This window comes from Lynx canadensis, chromosome C2 (assembly GCF_007474595.2).
Source record: "Lynx canadensis isolate LIC74 chromosome C2, mLynCan4.pri.v2, whole genome shotgun sequence".
Lineage (NCBI taxonomy): Eukaryota > Metazoa > Chordata > Mammalia > Carnivora > Felidae > Lynx > Lynx canadensis.
Window position 1 is genome coordinate 83554532 of NC_044311.2, and position 25517 is coordinate 83580048.

General features: G+C 41.0%; 1 protein-coding gene across 1 annotated transcript in view; it reads right to left on the reverse strand.

The window, feature by feature from the left end:
• Positions 1-12236: 12236 nt before the first annotated feature.
• MB21D2 (Mab-21 domain containing 2) overlaps positions 12237-25517 on the reverse strand; it is a 114927-nt gene continuing 101646 nt past the window's right edge. Inside the window, exon 2 of the mRNA XM_030330399.2 lies at positions 12237-15093. Within this exon, the coding sequence (XP_030186259.1) occupies positions 13829-15093 (1265 nt within the window). The 3' untranslated portion in view covers positions 12237-13828. The remainder of the gene's footprint in view (positions 15094-25517) is intronic.

Below are 25517 nucleotides of genomic sequence, written 5' to 3' on the forward strand. Positions count from 1 at the left end.
CAAATCTGGGTCTGTTTGAGTATCAAAATAAAGAATGATAATAAAAGATTATAAGCCATTAAATTTAAAAAGTCGACAAGTCCGTCCTAATGGAAATAAACGAATTAAGAAATAATATGATGAGGAATAGGGTATTTACATAGCTTGAAAGTACCTCCTTACAAAGGAGGAACTTTTTAAGAAAAAAGTTACCGTTATGATGAGAAACTTGGCAGATAATATTTTAATCAAGTGGCCAACTTATATTACCAATAATAGGAAAATATAAATAATGTGACACAGAATAAAATGCATTAAGAACTCAACATAGATCATAGATCATATGTTTTTATTGCCAATGATGCAAAAATTAATTCTAAACAGGAAAAACTGACAAGTCTAAATTGAGAGACATTCTACAAATTTACTAGCTAGTAGTCTTCAAAAGTGTCAAGGCCCTAAAGCTAAGGAAAGATGGGGAAATGGTTCTGGATAGCAGGAAACTAAAGAAATATGACAATTAAAAGTAATGTAAGAATCTGGACAGGATCATTTTGCAGTAAAGGACATTATTAGGGATATTTACCAAACTTGAATGAAGTCTGATTAGATAGTTATAACAAATCAGTGTCAATTCTTTAGCTTAACAGTAGTGTTGAGGTTATGCAGGAAAATTTCCTTAGTAGTAGGAAATACACATAAGTATTTGGTGGTGGGGGGCATCATATCTACAACTTAATTTCAAAAGTTTCAGGGAAAAAATATCTTCGTATTGTACTTTCAAATTTTCCATAAGTTTACATTGTTTCCCCAAGAAAAGAGAGCAAAGTAAATTTGAAGGAAGATAAGAATAGACACATAGAAAGCACAGCAAAGAAAATGAATATTGCAAGAGATAAATAAAAAACAAAACAGGAAATAAGAACAAGAAAAAAAAGACTTTAAGATAACGACAGATACAGAGACTAGCAAAGGAAATAGAATATGGGTATTAATAGAGCCCCAGAAGAAAAAAGTCAAAACCAAAACCAAATATTTAAAATTGTATCTTGAGAAAGTCTAGGATATATATGCTGAAGTGAACATCCAGGGAACTAGCAAATATTTCCAAGAATGGTCAATATCAAAATGTTTCTTAATGTGGAATTTCAGTGCTAGAGAAAGTAAAAAAACATGGGGGAGGATAATCTAAACAGAAGACAAATGACATCGAGAGCAAAATTGATAGCCAATTTAAAAACAAGACAAATTATTTTGAGAGGGTTTCCTTGGCTCTGGAGAAGTTCATAGGTATTATTAATATTGCTCAGTTGTTTATTTGAGGAATCAGTGCAGAGTCTGATGTGACCTCTTTTAATCTGGATGGAAAAACTATAGGTGAAGACATTTTCAAAGTTAAAAAACAAAATAAAAAAATAATTCTGTACAATCTGAAGCGGAATCTGCCAAGATGTATGACAGCTGATGGTGCAAAAATAGGTAGGGAGCAGAACCAAAGCTTAGATGGAGCAAAACTTGTGAAACTGTAATGTTTAAACTTATTATTCCTTGTATTATTCATCAGCAGGTACTCTGAAGACATTATTTGAATGATCCTGTGTTATAAACATAGTGGTATCAACAGTGAACTTTGTGTGCTCTTGTAGGCTTAACCACTGGCAATTCTGAGAATTTTCGTTCAGAAGTAGAAACTGAATGTCCTTCATTGCCCAGCCACACAGCAAGTCAATAACTTAGCACTGGTAAACATTTTTTTGTGACTTTTTCTGGCACAGGGATGAGATTGAAATTTTTTCTGAATGAGAACTCCTCTCAATGGCTATTGTTTAACCTTATGTGGCTTTGGAAAACAGCTGCTGCTACACATTTGATAATGTTTCTTTTTTTTTAATTTTTAATGTTTTATTTATATTTGAGAGAAAGAGAGAACGCACACAAGTGGGGGAGGGGCAGAGAGACAGAGACAGAATCTGAAGCAGGCTCCAGGCTCTGAGCTGTCAGCACAGAGCCTGATGTGGGGCTTGAACTCACAAGCTGTGAGATCATGACCTGAGCCGAAGTCGGACGCTTAACCAACTGGGCCACCCAGGCACCCCTAAACTTGATAATATTTCTTAATGAATTCAACCAAACAGTGAAACTTATTCAGCAGTAAAGTCATTTCAATGACAATTAATGTTTGAATTTCAAATACCGTCAGACTGCTTTATATACTTCCCATGCTGTCAAACAATAAAGCAAGAAGATTCCATTTCCACACAAATTTACAACAGATGTATTTTCCAAGTCGAAATCAATCATGGTTTCAGTAGCACTTTGCAGACCTCGATGTATGAAAGAATAGAACTACCTGTAATTCTTATCCTTTATTCCTATATGTGGCCCCCCCCATGCCTCACTTACTGAGAATTTCCCTCATCCTACAATACTTTCCCCACCATCTCCATGGTTTTATAAATCCTCTTATCCTACAAAGCCTACCCTAAACATCCCAAAGATTTCTCCCTAAGCCCAACTCCTGTGGTAATTATCATCTGGTCTTTCACTGGATCCTTTCTGTATACTCCTTTTTCTGCTAATTTATATCCACCTAAGTGACTACTATCTCCCTATATACACTGTAAGTGCCTTGAGGAGAGAAGCTACAATTCAAAGATAACCCTTAGCCCCTGTTGGCAATATGTGAAACTTTGGAAAATGTTGGTTGATTAACTGCTTGAGCAAGTATTTTGATAGTTACAAACATGAAAGTGTTTAATGAAGAACTATGGACAGACTCATCAACATGCTGCTCTTAACAATTTAATTTAACCAGCATTTCCTAGGTATTCACTTGCTTTTGGCTGGTCATAGAAATGAAACTGAAATTCTGTCTAGCCCCAGGAAATGAATGATAGAGTAGAATTATTTACTCCAATGGTTCTCCACTAGAGACAATTTTGCTCCCCAGGGGACACTTGGCAAAGTCTGAAGACATTTTTGTTTGCCAAAACCGAGAGGGGCAGGATGCAACTGGCATATAGTGAATAGAGTCCAGGGGTTCTGCACAGCACCCTACTGCACAGGGCCGTCATCCACAACAAAGAATTGTCTGGTCCAAAATGTCAGTACTGAGGTTGAGAAGCCTAATTTACTGGGCCGATGTGGGCTGAAATAGGGGAAAACAGTGTTCCATATATGTTTTTGTCTCCTAAATTATGACATTTTCATAGGATTTTTTTTTATATATCTGAGAATCTAGGGCTGATGTCTTCTTCTACATACACCAGCATTTCACTAGGCTAAAAACTTCACATGATTGGAAACCAGTCCTCTTTCTTGGAAGTGCTCAATAAATGTTTGATGAGCCTAGGTGTACAATAAATATTTGTTGAATGAATAATTAAGTGTTGAGAGTACATTGGTCTAATATCTGCTTTCTGGGACTACTGATTCTTCAGAAACTTAGAAGGACCTTTAGAGGTAATCTCATCACATGTCGTTTACTATTTAAGAGTGTGATACTTTTGGGGCACCTGGGTGGCTGAGTCGGTTAAGCGTCCGACTTCAGCTCAGGTCATGATCTCACAGTCCGTGAGTTTGAGCCCCGTGTCAGGCTCTGTGCTGACAGCTCAAAGCCTGGAGCCTGCTTCGGATTCTGTGTCTCCCTCTCTCTCTGCCCCTCTCCTGCTCACGCTCTGTCTCTCTCTGTCTCAAAAATAAATAAAAACATTAAAAAAAAAGAGTGTGACACTTTTTCTTCAAATACTTTCTCATGGAAGATTCTAATGTACGATGCAGGTAAGAATAGAGATGCTCCAAAGACAAGGCATCTGGAGCCCACCCACCAACACACTGTGGTGTCTCCTAAGGTGAGCATTGAAAAACCAATGCAAATTACTCTCAAATAATAATCAACAAAACAGAAGTAGAGAGAAAAGGTAACCAAAATAAAGTCACATGGTGAGGTAGTGGTAGGTCTCTAACTAAAGCTGCATTCTGTTCATTAAGTACCCTGAGAGGCAGTGCAGAACAAAGGTTTCTATTTTGTTGGGCTAACCTAATACCATGCTGTGCTAATATGTGTGTGTGTGTATGGTTAGAACCTCTATTTTTTGTATCTGAACATCTAAGACTAATGTTCTCCCCGACAACTTCACTCCATTTCACCAGCATAAAACTCCATGAAACACCTCTTCACAATGGGAATTTAATACTTAAAATTTGTTGATTAACTATCGATAAATCTATTTCTTTGTGAATTGTTTGTCTCCACCACCCCCAGCCCCCACTAAGACAGGTTCTCCTATGAGATCAATTTAGGCAGAATAAATTTAGCAAGTCCTTCAACATCTGCCTATCCTTCCATGTAGATACATGATTCTTAATGGGGAAAGGGTTGTGACATAATGGTATTTTGGAATTAGGAGAATGTGTAGTTTGAAAAAGCATAGTCTGTAAAGTTATTTTTAAAATCCTCTAATACCTGTAATTTTCATAATACAAACCTCAGAGAAATCTTGTCAAAATATTTTTGGCTGGCTGGTGGCAATACTTAGAAGATAGTGATTCTCTAACAAATAATAGGCAAGTGAAAAGGTAGTGTCTAAGAATCTTACATGGAAGGGTTGAAGCATGAAGTTTTTGTGTTTATCAAAAGATTGCAAGATATTTAAATGTGCGAGGCAGAAAACATGAAATTTTATGTAATGACCTGGGGCCATTCAGTGTCTTACATAGCTGTTAACGATATAAAAGAGTTGAGTCTGGGCAGAGAGCATCAGGACTTCCATGATGAAGATGAGGAAACCATTCTTGGACAATGTTGCTTTATTCTAGTCTCTGTTATACTTTGTTATGATTCTTCTCCACACTATTAGTGTTAAAAAAATCAAAATGGGGGCCCTGGGTGGCTTAGTCGGTTGAGTGTCTGACTCTTGATTTTGGTTCAGGTCATGATCTCACAGTTCATGGGATGGAGACCCAAATCAGGCTCTGTGCTGAGGTGCTGAGTGTGGAGCCTGCTTATGATTTTCTCTCTCTCTCCCTCTCTCTTTGATCCGTCTCCCCTCTTGCGAGTGTGCTCTCTCTCTCTCTAAAACAAAACAAAACAAAAACAAAAACAACAACAAAAACAACAACAACACAGAATGATATGAAGGTCAATTTGACAGCAAGAAAGGATCCCCCTGGCTGGAGTCATGTCATGATTCTGTCAGAGCCACAGGAGTATCATGGGAGACATTGTCCCAGAAGTTTTTGCCATAAGGTGAACATGTAGCAGGTAGAAATCAAATTTACATGGATTATATACCCAATCTAGACTTACCTTCTTCTCACATAAACCTCTAAATGGCTTCCTTCCTCTCAGAATTTTTGTATTAAAAAAAAAAAACTAAAAACAAAACTGATGTGTGAGTTACCTCAGGTCAATGCTCCAGCTATATTTAGTGATCTGAGAGTCAAAAAAAGGTTTCAATTTTCCAGTAAAATCCTTTTGTAAGCAATAGCTTTATAAGATGCCACAGACACAGCTGCATGGAGAGTTCTGTACCTATGGACTTGAGACTGGCCTTGGGGAGCTCTCAGAACAATGATGCCACCCTGAAGAGAGGAAGAAGAAAGATGAAGGGGATAACCAAAAGCAAGATCCCATCATTAGTCTCGCCTATCTGAGCACTTCCTGCCATGTCCCTCCACCTCAGTTCATCCGGAGCTCCTGCCTGGGCCTGCCAATCCCATTTACCAGTCAGAAATTGTCACTGATTAATCTTCCCTTGTGCCCAGCTTCTGTCTTCATGGGTTGTTTTTCTTCGATAGCCAACAGCTCTTCAGAGCAGGAGGGATCCTTAGAGGTCGCAAATCTCACTTCTCAATTTACAAATGAGAAGAGCCATCAAGACAGAGTAGGAACACCTTTGCCCAGAGTCACATGACTAATGTCAGAACTGAGTGAATCCACGTGGTTCAGCTCTCGGTTCAGCTCTGGCTATTGGTGCTACTTACGTCAGCCAGATCTTTCCCTCCCTCTAAAGATTGTCCTTCCTTCACCAGAGTCCTCTTTCAGAGGATGACCATTTAGTGAATTTGAATAAGCATTACAGAAAGTACCTGTCAATCACACAAAAGATCAGATGTGTTTCATTTTATCATGTGAAATGGAAGACTTCTTTGCATTTATTTATTCCCATGAATAAGGAAGAGTTTGGCTCATGATGACAGATATTTGCTTCAGTCTGTGAAGCACAGTCTGTGTCGAGGCTGGAAGAAACAAGAATTTTCAGAAGTGTGTTTCAGAAACACACTTTTGTTTATTTCAAGATTGTCATAACCAAGAAATGCCATCTTTTCCCTTGGGTCCGTCACTTAAGTCATCATTAAAATCACTTCACAGTCTTTAATTTGGTAATAGCCTATAAAAACTGGTTTAAGAGTTTGATTACTAGGAAAAGATTTATAACTGTAAATGGTAAGTGTATGGATTTATAAAATGTAAGTGGTAAGATTTTGTAGTGAGTTTTGTCAACCAAATTTCTATCCAATGTCCAGAAAATTTTTAAAATACCATCATATTATAAAATCCCTAACTTGCAGAAATACTGTTTAAGTTTTTTAATGTTTGTTTTATAAGAGATATTATTAGTTTCTTTTTTTACTAAAATTTTTAATACTTATTTTTGAGAGAGACCGAACATGAGTGGGGGAGGGGCAGAGAGCAGGGACACAGAATCTGAAGCAGGCTCCAGGATCTGAGCTGTCAGCACAGAGCCTGATGTGGGGCTGGAACCCACGAACCACGAGATCATGACCTGAGCTGAAGTCGTACTCTTAACGGACTGAGCCAGCCAGGTGCCCCAGAAAGACTATTTTAAAAGTACAAGATGGTCTATTTACATATACCTTTTTTACCTCAATGCTAGCTGCCAGATCCATTAAAGTTGTTGGTTACCTATCATTTGTAGCTGTTTTTTTTTTTTTATTTTTTAAAAAAAACTTTTTTTCAACGTTTATTTTTGGGACAGAGAGAGACAGAGCATGAACGGGGGAGGGGCAGAGAGAGAGGGAGACACAGAATCAGAAACAGGCTCCAGGCTCTGAGCCATCAGCCCAGAGCCTGATGCGGGGCTCGAACTCACAGACCGCGAGATCGTGATCCGGCTGAAGTCGGACGCTTAACCAACTGCACCACCCAGGCGCTCCTGTAGCTGTTTTTTAAATGTAACTAAGTTCCCGGGTGTCTGGCTGGCTCAGTCCATTAAGTGTTCGACTTTGACTCTGGTCATGATCTGGTAGTTTGTGAGTTCAAGCCCCACATTGGGCTCTATGCCGACAGCTCAGAGCCTGGAGCCTGCTTCAGATTCTGTGTCTTCCTCTCTCTCTGCTCCTCCCCCGGTCTCTCTCTCTCTCTCTCTCAAGAATAAATAAACATTAAAAACAATAAGAAAAAAATAGGGTTCAGATTGTGGGGAATCACTTCAAAGAAAAGTGAGACACATCTGGTTGGTTTAAAAAAATTTTTTTTTCAACGTTTATTTATTTTTGGGACAGAGAGAGACAGAGCATGAACGGGGGAGGGGCAGAGAGAGAGGGAGACACAGAATCGGAAACAGGCTCCAGGCTCCGAGCCATCAGCCCAGAGCCTGACGCGGGGCTCGAACTCACGGACCGCGAGATCGTGACCTGGCTGAAGTCGGACGCTTAACCGACTGCGCCACCCAGGCGCCCCACATCTGGTTGGTTTAAAAAGAAAAATGTAACTAAGTTCCCAACTACACATTTTTTTTCTTTTTGAAGACAATACCTCTCTTCCTATATCTTGAAAAAGAGTAGTGTTTTGCTAATAGTAACAATTCTCTCACCACCCACACTATGAGCTCAGGAATTGAAATCATGGTGGACATTTGTTCATTTCCTACCCCAATCAGAATCTTTCCCAAAAGTGATTATCTCTCTTCTACTAGGATCTGTCAGTGACAGAAATTAACTTTCTCCAAATAATCTGTTTTTTTCTGATGATAAATCTCTAAAGTTTGCCTCAGGCTCTGTTATTTAAGGTTTACCTTTTATCAAAATACAGGTGCTCTATAAATGCACATAATGGAATTTAGCCTTAATAATAGATTCTAATACCAGAGGTAGAATGGCATTGTAGGAAAGTTCTTAATTTTGGAAACAGACAAATGGGTTCAAATTCTGACTCTGCCCTACCACTTAATTATCTATGGAGCTCTGGACAAGTCTGATTTCTGAGTTTTGGTTTCCTTGGATGTTTAGAGTTATCATGATACTTAAATGGGTTCATGAGTACAAAGCATCTAGTAAGAACATCTGTACTAGAAAGTACTTGATAAACGCTTGCTATGCCCCACTATATATACAGGTGCAATTAATAAGTTTTTATTTTTTTTAGGTTTATTTATTTATTTTGAGAGAGAGAGAGCACAAGCAGAGGAGGGGCAATGAGAGAAGGAGAGAAAGAGAATCCTAAGCAGACTCCATGTTGCCAGTGCAGAGACCGACGTGGGGCTCAATCTCATGGACCGTGAGATCATGACCTGAGCCAAAACCAAGTGTTGGATGTTTAACCAACTCAGCCACCCAGGTGCCCTGGAGACAGGCAATCTTGGATTAAGAAACCCAGAAAGGAAGGTAACAGCTTACCCCACTTCTGCATTTTACAGATAAAGATATAAAGTCAAAGGATTTAAAATCGAAGTTTAACCTCCATCCACACTTACCACCCTTTAGCTTTGGTGATTAATTGGTGGAAAAGATGGTGGATGAAAAATGTATCAATGTGTCCACCCTTACCAAAGTCACAGTAAGAGTTCACTCACCCTGAAAAGAGAGGGAAAGTGGCCCAGAAATACAAACATTCTCATCTCAGCTGCTAACTTAAGGGTAAATATGTCTGTCTTTATTTTTTTTTATTTTTTTAAATATATGAAATTTATTGTCAAATTGGTTTCCATACAACACCCAGTGCTCATCCCAACAGGTGCCCTCCTCAATACCCATCACCCACCCTCCCCTCCCTCCCACAACCCCATCAGCCCTCAGTTTGTTCTCAGTTTTTAAGAGTCTCTTATGCTTTGGCTCTCTCCCACTCTAACCTCTTTTTTTTTTTTTTTCCTTTCCCTCCCGCATGGGTTCCTGTTAAGTTTCTCAGGATCCACATAAGAGTGAACCATATGTCTGTCTTTAAAGATACTTGAACAACAGTGCTTTTACATAGGGGATTAGTATTTGGCTTTGCTCAAATTTCTTCATTATTCTAAACCACACTGACACAGGTGTATGGTCTCCCTCATGTTTGATGAATGTTGGGACCCAACTGTGGATTAAAAGCTGTCAACCCAAACTTAGAAAACCAGGGTCACACTAGATTAGTATAGAAGTTTAGTGCCATACAGCAAATGGTGTACTTTAAGGACCATCATGTTTTTGAACGTACTGCTAATACAGTATCACTATGAAATGGGCATAGAAAAACAATATTGTAGTTCGATTATTATAAGCTTGATTTCTACTGTATATGATGTATGTTTTCTTAAAAAATAAAAACTATACTTTTCCATCTCATTAACAGAAGTTGGAACTTTAGACGTGTTGCAAATAATTCTCCAATGGCAAATAACTAAACAATATTGAGATCATACATTCTTTGTTTACCTATTGAGGAAATCAGAGCGTAAGAGGTACATTTTAAAAACTATTTGTCTCATAGAAGAGCACTAATGACACTGAATCAATCAGTTTGAAAATACATATTATTTACCCAATATTAACAAAGTAACAGCAACAGGAAATGATGCCCATCTTTCCTTTAGTATATGAATAATGCTCTGTTTAATGGCAAATAGCTTTTCACCCTCCAGGTCAGAATATGATGGAAAGTGTTAAATAAGTCTTTCCCTGACCCTTAATAATGGCCATCTGGGAAGTGAAATAGCCATACAAATGCCCCCTGGGGGGGGCTCAAGGGAGGAGGTTCCGGGGAGAGCATATCAGGATGGAAGTTTGGGTACTTCCCCAAAGACCAGTGTGGAGCTTTGAAGCAGCAGGACACCACCTCACCCTAGGATTCCGCATCTGCTGCTAAGCACAAGCTTCCTTTTCCTTCCCAGCAGTCTCATCCAAGGCTGAACTCCAAGTCAGGAAATTTTTCTCAGCAAGGTAACGAACTGATCCAAAAGAACCAACATTTTGCTGTGACCAGCCAATGGGCTGAATCCTCCCTGGAAGTGTTACAAAATAGACTAAAGAAATTTCCAACCAGTGCAGTGAAAGCACTGTGTGTGCATGTGTGTAAGGGGTGGTGCAGAAGTCCCTAGGGGCTCTTCGACTAGCCCCAGAATCCTCCAGAAATAATTCTGCATAGTAATTACAGGGAGCTTTTTATTTTTATAATATCTGATCCTAATTGGCTCCTTCCACTCTGAAACCAACTTTTACTTATATCTTTGGATCTTTTGTTTCAAATGAGAAAAGCAGAGGGTAGGAAATAATCTACTTGTGAAATACATGAAACCAGGTCTCATCAGAGAATTGAAATCCTTTGAGTTGTAGCTTGTAAATTCCCACGACCAAAAAATATCAGTTAGAAGCTATCTGGAAACTGTGACTCCAGCCTTAAGGCACTTCCTATTGCACTTGAAAAGGAAGTGATTTTCACCAATCTTCTGGACTTCAGAAGGAGAGCAGGCTAGCAATTCAATGATTTACTAAGTTTCAGATAAGAAAGGGTATCAGACTACATTCCGTATCTACCCACCTTCAGCAACGTCTGACCCGTGTCCTAGGTTTATGGTGCTGATAGAAAATTCCAGGAATTAAAAAAATATTAAAGTTTTTTTTTTCAACGTTTTTTATTTATTTTGGGACAGAGAGAGACAGAGCATGAACGGGGGAGGGGCAGAGAGAGAGGGAGACACAGAATCGGAAACAGGCTCCAGGCTCCGAGCCATCAGCCCGGAGCCTGACGCAGGGCTCGAACTCACGGACCGCGAGATCGTGACCTGGCTGAAGTCGGACGCTTAACCGACTGCGCCACCCAGGCGCCCCAATATTAAAGTTTTAAAGTTACTAGATCTCAGAAACCTCTGGACTTTTAAAATAAAGTTAAACCCAGAATTTGTAGAGCATGTTCTTTATTAGGACTAGACATGGCAAAAGGAAAAACATGCCAAAAGGATCACTGAAACTAGGCTTTTTATCACATCTGGAATGAAACTTTGCCTGCAAACACAGCATTAAAAATATTGTAAATGTTGCTAATTGTATTTGAGAGGCCACTTCAAAGCACAGTTATGGCAGTGTATGGTTGACTTTAAAGAGAACCAGTGCCTTTGAATATGCTTGCTACTTTAGTGGTTTACAACAATTGCTTCTAATCTAGGAAGTGTAACATAATGGTCAAAGTATAATAAGTTTTAACATACTTTACCAGGTGCATATTTCTTAGTTACAGAGTCTATGATATTCTTTGGAATTAAGCAAGTCAGAAAGTAGAAACTAGCCTTTAGATAAACTATAGGAGATATCCCTGATACCCATCTGCAGAAAGAAAAGAGACACACATCTCTTAACATTAAAATAGTTTAAATGAACCAAAATAGTTTGGAATGTCAGTTTAAATATTTTGGTGAGTTGAACCAAATTTAAACCGGCTAAAAGAACTAAATGTTGACTCATTTGACAAGAAAAACCAGTGGGAGGAGAGGCCTTAGACTTGGGGTGGGGGTGGGGGTTGTGCCTGGTGGTTCATGTTCTTTCTCCTCTCTCCATAGTGTTACACCATGTCATTTCATCCTAAGTCTGGTTCCAGTCGTGACTATATGATAGTTGTCAGAGGACAGAGGCCAAGTGCTTCTTCCTGCACATCCAGAGGCCTGCTTCTTCCCCAGCATTCTGAGCAAGAGTCCTGAACGTGTCCCTCCCTGAGTGGAACAGCTTACCTCATAGGACTAATCCACAATAATTGTGGCCAGGGAAATGGTTATGTCGATTGATTTATACCAATCAGGATGCATATCTGGAGCTGGGGATGGGCTCATTTCTGAGAAGGACATAGATTATGTGGAGGGCAGGTAGATACTAGTAGGAAAACTGGGGAAAGGGACAAAGATACTAGTAGGAAAACTGGGTGTTCACTACATGGACATCTGGTCTGAAAGACAATAGCAAACCCAGGGCTATGTTTACTGAAAATCACCGTTGGTATTACCAATAAGAAAATGGTTCCTCAATTACAAACGAACAACAGCAACAACAACGTTCCAAGGCCAATATGTTTATTATTTTGTGTTTGACTTAAGATGGCTGAATGATTTCATTTTCAGTTATAAGCATTACATTAATTCCCATGCAAAAACCCAAGACTGCATATGCCTGATTTCAATTGGCTAAAATCCAACTTGTGAGTCTGGACCTTTAAGATCAAATCCAAATTGTTGCTTGACCTTTCCAATAGTAGACATCATGGTCATCCTTTGAGATATCAGCTGGGCCCCTGACCTCTCAGACACCACAGTTTGCCATAAGTCCATACCAAAACAGGGAGCCAGTGACTTGTGGTATCTAAACCTGGCAAGTGATTTCATTCATGAAGATAAGACACCTCCACACAAAGCTACCACCCACAGATATGTCCTCGTTCCTGCTCTATAGAAAACCTGCTTTTGAACAGGCATGGTGTCTTCTATTCAGGGATTATAAATTCTTTCTGCCAGTTTTCCCCACAACTCCCAGTAGAAGCAAAGAGACTTTACATAAAAGCTTACCTCTATAACCCCAAAAGCAGTACATACAAAGACACCTACTCTATCAAGTATATTTTCCCCAGCTTCGGATGGTCACTTAGCAGGTGTAAAGCTTTACAAACTTCTCTCCGTACGACAGGAACCAGGAATATCAAAGAGGGAAAAACAGGACCCCACAATTAAAGGAGAACGAAACAAATGCAAAGAATCATTCTATTGACCGAGAGAAATGGGTTAGATGAAAAAAAAAATGAAGCATTTCAACAGTGGATGTCAATGTCTATTGAAACACACACACTGGAACTCTGACAATGGCCAAGATTTCATTAGTGCAAATAACAATTATAATGGTATGTTCTTTAATAGGATTTAAATAAGGCTTCAAATAATTACACACGCTAAAACTACCATTTGGAAACCTTAATTCTGTTTGGAAAGTTGTCAAACACACCCTCCAAACCATCCAAAGTTCTGATCTGAGGACAATTACATTCAATGAAGTTGCTTCAAAACACAACTGGTAGCATTATCACTTTCAAAGTCTACATTGTTTGGTGAAAAGGGGGAAACTACTCCCGTCACTGGTCAAAGGGAATAAACCCAGCTAACATACCAGGTAGTTTCCAGGTTCAGATGATTCTCAAATATCTGTAGTGATGAAAGCTCATTAAAAAAAAATTAAATAAAAAGACAAAAAAAAACCCACAAAAAAACCCACAACAGAATCCTGAAGTGTCAGAAAGAGATCTGTTGCCCTATCCTCATTAACAAATTTGCACAAAGCATGAAACAGTAAAAAAAGCAAGAGAATTCATGGGCATTTTCGTCTATGGCTCAAGTTCTCCTTAAAAAAACCAAAACCAAAAACCAATGTGACAATAACTACAAAAAATAAACAACAAAATCAGAGGCAGAATATGAAATAGTAATATACTGTTTCAGAGCCTGCACCGTCCTGCAGAACCAGGAAACTTAAAATGTGTTCTTAACAGATCCAATCTAGGCTGGATATGTAAAAAACGGAAAGTCAGCATCACAAACCACACTACACATGATGAGCGTTTGAGAACCAGAAAAAGGGGTGGGGGAGGGGGGAGGCAGCAAAACGCTCAGAAAAATTTATCATCAATTCTGAAATGGGGCCTTGTGACATCATCAGGGTTGATAAAGACAGAGATGGATTTCCCCGGGTTCTCAGTCACTAGCTGTTGCAGTTTTTTGGCCAAACGGTCATCAGGCTGGTTGGGGTCCCCTCCGTCGGACTGCGGGGAGGGGATGCTGGTGGTGCTGCCCCGCCTCTGGAGCTCCAGCGTCAGCCGGTTGGCCGCCTTGACGTGCTCGATGGCCGTGCGCAAGTGCTCTGCCGGGTCCGAGCGGACGGAGGAGAGCTTCCGCGCATGGAGCATGACGGTCTCCTCTGACAGGTGCTCCAGCATGTTGCACTGAGGGATGAAATAATTGGGGCACATCTTGTTGACTAGACAGTGTTGTAGGTCATCGATGAGGCCCAGCAAAAAGTGCGCTGCATAGTCTTCTTGGGCCAAGTAGTTGGCAGGAAGTCTGTCACAGGCCCAGAGCATCATGCTCCGCAGGTGATAGGGGCTGATAGCCTTGGGCCGGGACAGGAGTTTAATGATGATGGCTTTGCAGGCCTGGTAGGCCTGCATGAGGCTACTAGAGATGCACTTCTTCAGCTGCACCTCGCTCCTGGCAAAGGACAGCCGCCATTCATTGTCCTTCTTACCCTTGTATGAGCAAGCAGGCACCAAGTAAAACCCACTGATGACCTCTTCCTCAGTGATCTTCCCATCCCAAAAGTGGTTCTCCATGAGCCAGCTCTGGGCCACTGCAGGCCAGCCCTTGAAAGATACCACAGGGACGATATCATACAACATGCGACTGCTCCCCACTCCCAGAATGATGGAGATGATGGTCCCGTTCTTCTCTACCTTTTCCACCTTTGGCATTCCTCGCTGGGGTTTCTTCTGGATCTCCGAGAGGACAATGCTGATGGAGTCATAGAACCAGTCGGCCACTTTGGTTGGGGAGAAGAAGTAGTTGGTGGCACCGTTGATGTGATCCACGATGGTGCAGCAGTCTTTCCACTTACTGATTGTCCCCTCATCAAAGAGCCGGAGGCTCAGCCAAGAGTGGCACAAGGCTGAGTGGCGCATGTCGAGTGTCACAGGCTGATTACGGTCATGCAGCTTAAGGGCTGGCACCAGAAGAGTGAAGTCCATGTCGTAGTCTGTCCCCCGGGCATAGACATTCAGCTCATCTAAGTCCAGGTCCACCACGCCTTCCCGGACTCCCCCGGAGAGCAACAGGTACTCATTGGCCACTGGAAGTTTTTGGTCCAGCTTTTGCACCATTCCTAGAAAAGCAGAAAGAGAAAACACTATTACAGGAAGCACAGATACCAGACTCTTTGGCATCAATGTAGAACGTGCTGAGTTTCCAACACCCACTATTCGCTTCCGGTGCAAATTCAGATCTCAGGCTGCCTCACGGACCCAGCCAGCAGTATTTTCTTTTTTCTCATACATGCGAGAATACATCCTTTACTGAGTGGGAGAATTACAGTAGGCTTTTCTCTTGTGGCAAGAGCAGTAACTTTTTCAATCATAAACAGGGGCCTTCCTTCCCCCCGTCATCACCATGGTCAGTAGCATAGCCATCCACTAGATCATCCAGGCTGAAAACCTCAGTAAGCTTTAATCTTCATTGGCTTTTACAGCCAAATTTTGTCTATATAACCTCTGCAACATTTCTCACTCCTTCCCTGTTCCCCATCTTTGCTGTCATCATACAAAGCCAGGCTCTTTTGTCTCTTGCCAAAACAGCCTCCTCACCCCTAGGTTTGCCCTGCGTAAACATCCCTCTGTGCCAGTGATTCTCAGCGTGGGCTGTGGAGACTGAATGCGGGACACTTTCAGGGGGTGGTGAGGTCACAGCTCTTTCCACAATAACACTAACACATCATTTGTCTTTTTTCACCGTGTTGACACCTGAACTGACGCTTGATGGTATGAAGTAAGTGGAGGGACAAACTGGTAGGCATTCGTGAAGACAGTGGCACTAAACCACACTGGCAGTCCTTGGACTCTTTACTGTACTAGCATTAAAAAAAAAAAAATTCAAGGGCGCCTGGGTGGCTCAGTCGGTTGAGCGTCCGACTTCAGCTCAAGTCATGATGTCCCAGTTCGTGACTTCGAGCCTCACGTCCAGCTCTGTGCTGACAGCTCAGAGCCTGGAACCTGCTTCAGATTCTGTGTCTCCCTCTCTCTCTCTCTGCCCTCCCCCACTTGCACTCTATCTCTCTCTCAAAAATAAACATTAAAAAAAGTTTTTTAATGAAAAATGAATTAAAAAATTATTTAAAAAATTCAGTTTCACTCCAGAAAATCCCTAATGGGAAAGAAAAATGAAATGGGTTAACTTTATTAAATCCCAACTCTTGAATCACCTTTCTTTTTTTAATTTTTTTTTTAAATTTTTTTTTCAACGTTTTTATTTATTTTTGGGACAGAGAGAGACAGAGCATGAACAGGGGAGGGGCAGAGAGAGAGGGAGACACAGAATCAGAAACAGGCTCCAGGCTCCGAGCCATCAGCCCAGAGCCTGATGCGGGGCTCGAACTCACGGACCACGAGATCGTGACCTGGCTGAAGTCGGACGCTTAACCGACTGCGCCACCCAGGCGCCCCTTTTTTTAATTTTTTTAATGTTTATTTATTTGTTTTGAGAGAGAGAAAGAAGGGGGCAGGGGCAGAGAGAGAGAGAGAGAGAGAGAGAGGGAGAGAGAGAGAGAGAGAATCCTAAGCAGGTTCCACACTGTCAGCACAGAGCCCAACACAGCATGGATCCTGACCTGAGCAGAAATCAAGAGTCAGACGCTTAACCAACTGGGGCCACCTGGGGCTGCCTCTCTAATGCTGTGTGACAAAATGGGAAGCAACCAGAATGCACTTCTGCCTCACAATGAAATACAAAAGCTGTCCTCAAGAAGAGGGTTCATGCTAGAGCTGTGGGCTAAGTCAGCTGCTTTGTTTGTGGAAGACCATTTTTACTTTAAAAAACCATGATAAACTACGGGCATTCAGACGTGGGTATCTGATAGACATTTTCATTAAAAAATGAACCAAGTTAGCTTGTCTTCACAAAGACACACATAACAACTGAAATATTTATTACCAATGAAAAAAAACCAGGGTTTTCAAAAAACAAAACCCACACACACACTAAATTTTAGAAAACTCATGTCTTGCATCATGAGCTTAATATCTTCCCAAATGGTATGCTTTTCTAGTACAATTGTGTGGTGATATAAAAAAACGTGATTTTTGGATGCTAACGTGAGCTCTTTGAGAGAGAGGACTAGGTCTCCACTATGCGGTAGGCAGGCATTGGGCTCTGTACCCAGTGGGAATGGAACTGAAGGTATGACTAAATGACAAAGGAACAAAAAGATAGAATTAAAGGGACTGAACCCATTAATGGGATGAATTGTTTAAATAAAGACTAAATGTAAATGACTGTCCCATCCACATACAACCATGCCCTTCCTGCCAGCATCACTCTCTGTGACATACGTAACAAATTTTCTCCAAAGATCGCAAAGAACTATCACAAACTACAATTCCATTATTCACTGCAATTACTTTGAATCAACATGGCCTATTATTAATAAGACAATCCAAATGCAAATAGATAAGCCTTGTATACATGCTTACGCTACCGTTTTATTTCAGAATTTAATACTCAAATGAAATAAAAATGTGCTCTCTTCTGTTCTTTAAGATCCTATTTTCCAAACCACATTAACCATGAAAAACTCTCATTTAGTGCCATTTCTGTACATATAAATAGGAATATAGCAAGCTACCACTTTTGTTTTTATTTTTTATTTAAAAAATTTTTTTTTCAACGTTTATTTATTTTTGGGACAGAGAGAGACAGAGCATGAACGGGGGAGGGGCAGAGAGAGAGGGAGACACAGAATCGGAAACAGGCTCCAGGCTCTGAGCCATCAGCCCAGAGCCCGACGCGGGGCTCGAACTCACGGACCGCGAGATCGTGACCTGGCTGAAGTCGGACGCTTAACCGACTGCGCCACCCAGGCGCCCCTACCACTTTTGTTTTTAAAAAATCCATAATTGGTCAGAAAGAATCCAGTATACCTGACTGGAGGCTGTTTCTCACACTCCTGCTGTCAGTGCTGTCCCTTAAGGACTGGCTGCCAAGAGCCAGCTCAACCAAAGTCATGTCCTGGACTTGGGGGGAGGATGGGGATACATATCAATCTGGGAATGCCCCGGTTCAGGATACTCTGAAAAACCATTCAAATCCAGAGTTCCCGGGGGTGGAGGTGGGGGGTCAGCTAAGGCAGACACTGTGGTCTTCAAAGACACCTGACTTCTCCCTCGGCCTGATTCTCCTTAGGGTCCCTCCCTTCCATGGTGGCTGATCCCAGGGGTGTTTCTTAATAAATATCCTAACTCCATTCCAGGGACTGGTTCCTAAGTAACCCAATGTAAGACATTACATACCAACCAAGCAAAAGCAGCCTTTGCTACAATGTCAGCATGGAAAATTTATCTTCCTTTTCCTTTTATTTTTTTAATGTTTATTTAATTTGAGAGAGAGTGTGGGTGTGCACATGCGCAGGCGAGTGGGGCCGAGAGAGAGAGAGAGAGGGAGACAGAGGGAGAGGGAGAGGGAGAGGGAGAGGGAGAGGGAGAGGGAGGAGAATCCCAAGCAGGCTCTGTGATGTCAGCTCACCAACCGTGAGATCATGACCTGAGCAGAAATAGAAATCAAGACTCAGAGGCTTAACTGACTGAGACACACAGGTGCCCCTATGTTCCTTTTAAAAGCCATTTTCAAAAACCAAATTTAGTAACCAAGGATTAAAAGTTACCATTAACACCAAGACAAAGAAAGATTCATTTCTCAATTGTTAACCATGTTTCAGTATTAACCTCATCTTTATAATGTAACAAATGTCACCACCTCAAGTTTTAGCTACAGGATAAACAGGTAAGATTTGCTTCTCAGAATCTAGAACAGGTTGGGAGAATCATTTTCACTATTTTATGGGCTCACAGGTAGGCAGTTGCTTTCAAAGAGGGATATTTGATAATGAAATAATTTGCCATTATTTCAAATATTTTTAAATTGTAGCATGTGGAGTGCCATAAGTACCTGTAGGAGATATGTTGAAATATTATAATTAATAAATAAGAGCTGAACAAATTAGAAGTGGTATAATTTGGATACCACATCACTGTTCCCTCTTAGGCATAAATGACTCAAAACTCTATACATTGTTTTCTGTCCTAAACAGGATGAAGCTTGCTTTGAGCATACTACCAAGGACCTGTCTAGACAACCAGAATAAGTTGTGCATTAACAGGCTGACTATAATTTGTTTGCAAATGTGCCAGGTAAGAAAAAGCTAAATTGGGGCACCTGGGTGGCTCAATAGGTTAAGTGTCTGACTCTTGATTTTGGCTCAGGTCACGATCTCATGGTTTCATGAGTTCAAGCACCGCATTGGGCTCCGTGCAGGCAGCATGGAGCCTGCTTGGGGTTCTCTTTCTCCCATTCTCTCTCTGCCCCTTCCCCACTTACACTGTCTCTGTCTCTCTCAAAATAAATAAATAAAACTTAAAAAAGAAAGAAAGAAAAAGCTAAAATTCACTTCTGCCCTCTACTGGATTAAAGAAGTTTCAATATGTTGCCACTTGTTAGCATATACACTAAAACATTCTGCCAGTAATAAAATGGTCTTTCCTCCCCAGTGTGGCTTATGCACCAGTTAAAATGCTGCCCCTCCTTTCAGGAGACATAAAACTATTTGTCTAAATTCTGTTTTCAGGAGTTAGGTTAATTTTGGACACTTAACTCTTTTAAAGGGCAGAGAGAACTTTAGCAGCAGAGAAAATATTGCTGAGGCTCATTTGCTAAGCTCCTAAAAGTTAGAAATACAGTCCCCAAGGCCAGTTGTTCCAGAAGCTAATCCCCTGTGGCACCTACATTTACATTTACCTGCCTGAGCCAATTAGTATGCAGTGTTACCACTGATTTGGTAACACAGACTGGAGCCTGCCCCAGCATTCTACAAATTCAGATGCCCTCCTTGAAAACTTTCCTAGGCCAAGTTGAAATGAAAATGAGCTAGGGCGCCTGGGTGGCACAGTCGGTTAAGCGTCCGACTTCAGCCAGGTCACGATCTCGCGGTCCGTGAGTTCGAGCCCCGCGTCAGGCTCTGGGCTGATGGCTCAGAGCCTGGAGCCTGTTTCCGATTCTGTGTCTCCCTCTCTCTCTGCCCCTCCCCCGTTCATGCTCTGTCTCTCTCTGTCCCAAAAATAAATAAACGTTAAAAAAAAAAAAAAAAGAAAGAAAATGAGCTGACATCAGCTATCATGGTAGATGGGTTGCCATGCAACTGAAATACAGCCAGGGGCAGGAGGGAAAAAGGCAGAGGAGAAAAAAAAATTCAACCCTATACTTTGGCCACGGACACCAGTTCTGACAAGTGCTTCTTTGAATTGATCCAAAGATTTCTGTGTAATTACAGGAGGGTGAGATCAAGTGACTGGCTGTTTAGCTATTAGCGAATTATCCAAAACCAAGAGTGAGAATAAAACGAAGATACACACAGCACGCTGAGCGTGTCAGCAGGAGAGAGAGAGCGTATTCCCTTGGGTCGGTCTCCCGTTTTTCATGGAAGCATTGGCACATGTTTGCTCTTAAAAACACAAATTATAACTGCCACCCAGCCTCCCTTCCTGTAATTGATTCCTTGATTTTGCTTTATTCCATAGTTTCTACTTAAGAAGACCTTAATTACTGGTGTAACTGGTAACTAAAGAGTTAATAGGGCAGCTAAGCCAGGCTGCAACTCTTTTACCCAAATCTGCTAGTTCTCAGGCATGCTGTCTACTACCCTGTTTCTATGGCATAATATTCTTGCCTGACACCCAGTGATAACCAAGTGTTAATTCACTTGTTTTGCAGAGACTCAAGATTTCATCAAAAAGCCATCCAAACCAGTCAGGACCCCTGGCCTCCTCTTTGAGAACAAGGAAAGGAAAATAACACTCCTCAGTAGCTTCTCTCCCCTTTATCCGGACCCTTTTCCACTTGTCTTTAGCAATCCTGGACCCTCTCCCTTGGGTAGGTAGATTTAAGGCTTGCCCCGCCTCCACCTCTTTGGCTGCCTCTTGAAGAAACCCTTTCCTTGCTGCACACTCAGTGTCTCAGTGATTGGTTTTGCTATGCACTAGACAGATGGACTTGGGTTGTGTTACACTGGGGCCTCAAGTTTAAGGAATGACTTCCATGTCATCCACTTAGTCCTTTGCTGATCCTCCATAGAATGTCAAGTGAAAAATGGGACTCTATCCCTGGCTCCCTCATATTCTCGTGAATGAAACTTGATCACACTCCAGTGACTTCATACTCCAAGCCATCATCGCTCAAGCATACGCTGCCAGATTGTTAACACCAGAACACAGGAACTGGGTATGGTTTCCAGCTTCACAGTGTCACTCCAGTAGATACGGGGGGGTGGGGCTCAAGGAGGTAATTTAATAAATGCTAAGTAGATAAGGTATTTGTGCAGATTCCATAAAAAACAAAACAAAACAAAGCTGTTACCCATGTTGAAGGGAGAAAGATATGTCAAAGAGGTCAAATGTTTATGTCTTATTTTTATAATAATTTTTTGAAGTTTATTTAGTTATTTTGACAGCGAGAGTGACAGTGAGAATGGGGGAGGGGCAGAGAGAGGGAGAGAAAATCCCAAGCAGGCTCTCTGTGCTGTCAGCACAGAGCCTGAAGCAGGGCTTGATCTCACGAACTGTGAGATCATGACCTGAGCCGAAATCAAGGATCGGATGCTCAACCGACCGAGCCATCCAGGTGCCCCAATTATGTCTTATTATTAAAGCTACAGAATTAGATCAGCTTTGTCTCTCTCTGTATCTTTGACTATGTATACAAAAGATTTCTACGTAAATTAAAAAAAGACCTGAGCATTTCAATAATATTCATTTCTAAAAAAGTGTTATCTTTTCTACCCAAACTCATGTGACACACCAATAACAGTGCCTCATGACAGTCAGTGACAGTAAATAGTAGGAAAGATACAGAATATAACGATGTTGACAAAATGCTTCTGTGATTCTGATACATCTCCTTGGGGAACCGTCTATTGGTTGTTAATACATAATAAAACCTTCCTATAAAAAATTGATTTACACTTCAAAGAAATAAATGTTTTTGTCAGGCTTACTTGACATTCTGAGAAACATTCTGAGAAGTAGGCTGGCCACCTTATTCCAAGAAAGGCACCAATCTGCAGGAGTTTTAATGATACCAGTTTGGGGAAGATTTTCTTCATTCGTGGCAAGAAATCATGGAGTCTCTCACCTTACAGAGGAGGTTCAGAAAGGAGAAATAACTCATTCAAGATCACACAGCCCAGGTGACAGATTAACAGCATTGTCTTATTTCCACAGTTGTTGCAAAGGTCAGAATGGCATATATATACTGTTTTCCTTATGACAACAACTGAACTTGACATAAATGCAGAATGCTTGAAAGGAAAGTAGCAGGGGGTCTGAAGGTAAAGTGTCAACTTTGAGCTTTCATTGGTCAAAGCTGTAGTGTGGCCTTGGGCAAGCAGCAGAACATGTCTGAGCATCCACATTTATCATAAGGAAGAATAGAATCTTACCATAGATAGATCTAATATAAGATACCTATCACAGATCTAATCATAAATAGAATTTATCATAAGGAAGAATCTTGCAAGAAGCTATTACTATTCCAAAATAAATAGACTATAAGACACAGGAAATAGAGAAGTAAGACACGATTGGAACCTCCCAGCTTTTCAATAATCTGCTGAGTGGTCATTAATATTAATGGTTGTAACAATATATTCCATAATGCAAAGAGTCTGTTTTACTTGGCATAATTTCTGAGACAAGTGCATGTAATCTTATTTAAATCTTTTAAAAAACTGATTAACCCATGTATGGTAAAAACTAACTATATATGGTAATAGGACTGATTCAAAAGATGCCTCTTCAAAGGAGTCTCCCCTGATCTTCCCTTGTTTTGATACAAATATGTATGCAAGAGCACTGGACTAAGATAGCCTTGGGTTTAACTGTGGGTTTGCCATTTACTACTTAAATAACTCAGACAAGTTATTTAACCTCTTTATGTTTCCAATTCCTCATCTATTTAAAAAAAACCAACCAACCACATAACCACACTTACAGGGTCGATATGAAATGTCTAAGCACATAGTAGATATTTCATTAATTTTTCCCATATGTTCTTCCCTTTCTCCACTACCTGTAAAACTGGAATAGCAAACACCACCTATTCCATAGAGTTGTTCTGAAGATTTAACTAAGCCTGTCTAAGGCCTTTAGCACATGCAAGGCATATAAAACATATTAGGTGAAGGGAGATGGATAGAGTATTCTCTCCCTTAGCTGTGCTCAGACTGCTGCTGGCCCACGGGTGCCTCCTCTGCTGAAGGCCATCGTGTGGGATGGCACCCAGCTTGGCAAGCAGAGGGCAGACCTGATTCCAGCCCTTCCTTGTTCCTTTTGAACAAATGCCCTGCATTATAAATACCTGTACACCCCTATGGAGGGCCTTGGTCTGAGTTCTTACATTAGCACTTTCTATGCCTATTGAATAGCGGGCTGTACTCACGGCTTATTTTTCCCCCTAAATAAGATAACAATATAAAGCATTTGACACAGTAATTGGCAAAGAAGCTCAGCAAATTGTCACAGCCGATCGTCCATAAGCTCCTGCAGTCAGGTTTTATTACTACAGTGGCTAACACAGATCCTGGGATCAGAAGGCAACTGCTTGTTGAGTGTACCATTGTGTCAGTCAATGCCAGTACCCCAGTAACACATCCCAAGGATCATGGGATTTGCTACACAACATAATACGAAATACTGCCAGCATATATCTGTAAGATCATTGACTAATAATTCAAAAGTCAGAGTGAAAGGGGCTCCGGGTGGCTCAGCCAGTTAAGCATCCGATTCTTGATCTCAGCTCAGGTCTTGATCTCAGGGTCATGAGTTCAAGCCCCACGTTGGGCTCTGTGCTAGGCATAAAGCCTACTTGAAAAAAAAAAAAAAAGGCAAAAGTCATAATGGAAAAAAAAGCGTAATTTTTAAATCAGTTTCTTTGTCACAGTCTAGTATGCTATTCTGAACACAATGAGCATGAGTTAGGCCTGAAATCAAGTCTGATTCACCCATGAACAACATAATTAACCACTCTGGGCATCTGTTGGGGAATGAAGTTAGGGAATGACAACTAAAATTTAGTTGGTGGTCACAGGGATAAAATGAGAACAGGCACACCAAATAACTTAGCATGTGGTCTGGTACCTACTCGGCAGCCAATAAAGACAGAGATCTGAGAACATGCATACAGTACACATTATCAATATATTTTCCTCATCTCATAAGTCTTGCCCTTTCTTTTTTTTTCTTTTTAGTTCTTAGGACAGTTTAAAAAGTCATGGCTTTTGCCAATTAGAACTTCTTGGCAAGATTCAAAGGGGCATCTTATTAGCTCCACCTAGAAGCTTCCCATAGCCACAACAGGCCATGAAAGCTACATATTGTCAGTTTTATAAGGCATGTTCACTTTAGAAGGCTCATTCCTGAAAGATGAAAAAACAACAGCAAGTGGAAAGCAAGAATACTGCCAATATGGTATTAAATGGCTACCTGAGGACACCAACATATATCAGTGATGACCAGACCACCTTTCTCTGGATCTTCAGAAGAAGTGAGAAGTTTGTGATGGAGGCGTTTAGATCTAAGTCAGCTGTACCCCATTAACCTCTGCCTGAGACTCAGATAAGTGTGGTTTGCATTGAAAGGCATTTGGGGATGTCTGTGCAACCACTTATCTTCTCTGAAACTGGAAAGCTGGGTTTGATTGGGGAATGGGGTTGTCTACATTTTAGAAGAGAAATAATATAGTAAGCTACATTCAGGAACTTGCAGAAATGGACGGAATTCAAAACTCAGGTTTAATTTGTTCATGCATGCAACACATAGTATTAGTGGCTCCTCTCAGCCAGTACTGTGCTAGGTGCCGAAGATACAAAGGTGAAGAGAAACACACAGCCCCAGTACATAACACTTATCATTTAGTGAGAAAGCCACATATAATTGTGTCAGTCAGGACAGATGCAGTTATGCTGAGTAACAAAGCTAAAGTCTCAGTAACTTAAAACAACAAAGTCTTGTTTTCATTCAGGCTGTAAGACCATGAGGGGTTGGCTGGAGGCTCTTCTTTTCTTAAACCAGGACCCAGGCAGCTAGAGCAACCCTCATTTAGAACTTCACAGTTACTCACTGCAGGAAAAGAAAGCCCTGGAGGATCTCTTTAGCAGTTAAATGCTCTGGCCTGGAAGTGACAGATGTCATTCTCATTCATAAATCACTGGCCAAAACCAAACCAGTCACATGGTCTCATCCAACCCCCGGGAAGAAAGTACAATTCTACCTCCAGCTGAGAAGGTAGAGAGACAGAAATATTTGAAAAGGAGCATGAACAGCTCTCACACTAATCAAATAATCATACACTAATGAACATGTAATTATAAGCTGAGATAATAATACTGAAGGAAATGAATAAAGATCCTAGCGAAAACACAGAAGAGGAAGTGGAGTGTGTATCATTTAGCCTGGAGAATAGAAAATTCAAGAAGGCCATGAGATCCACCTTTAA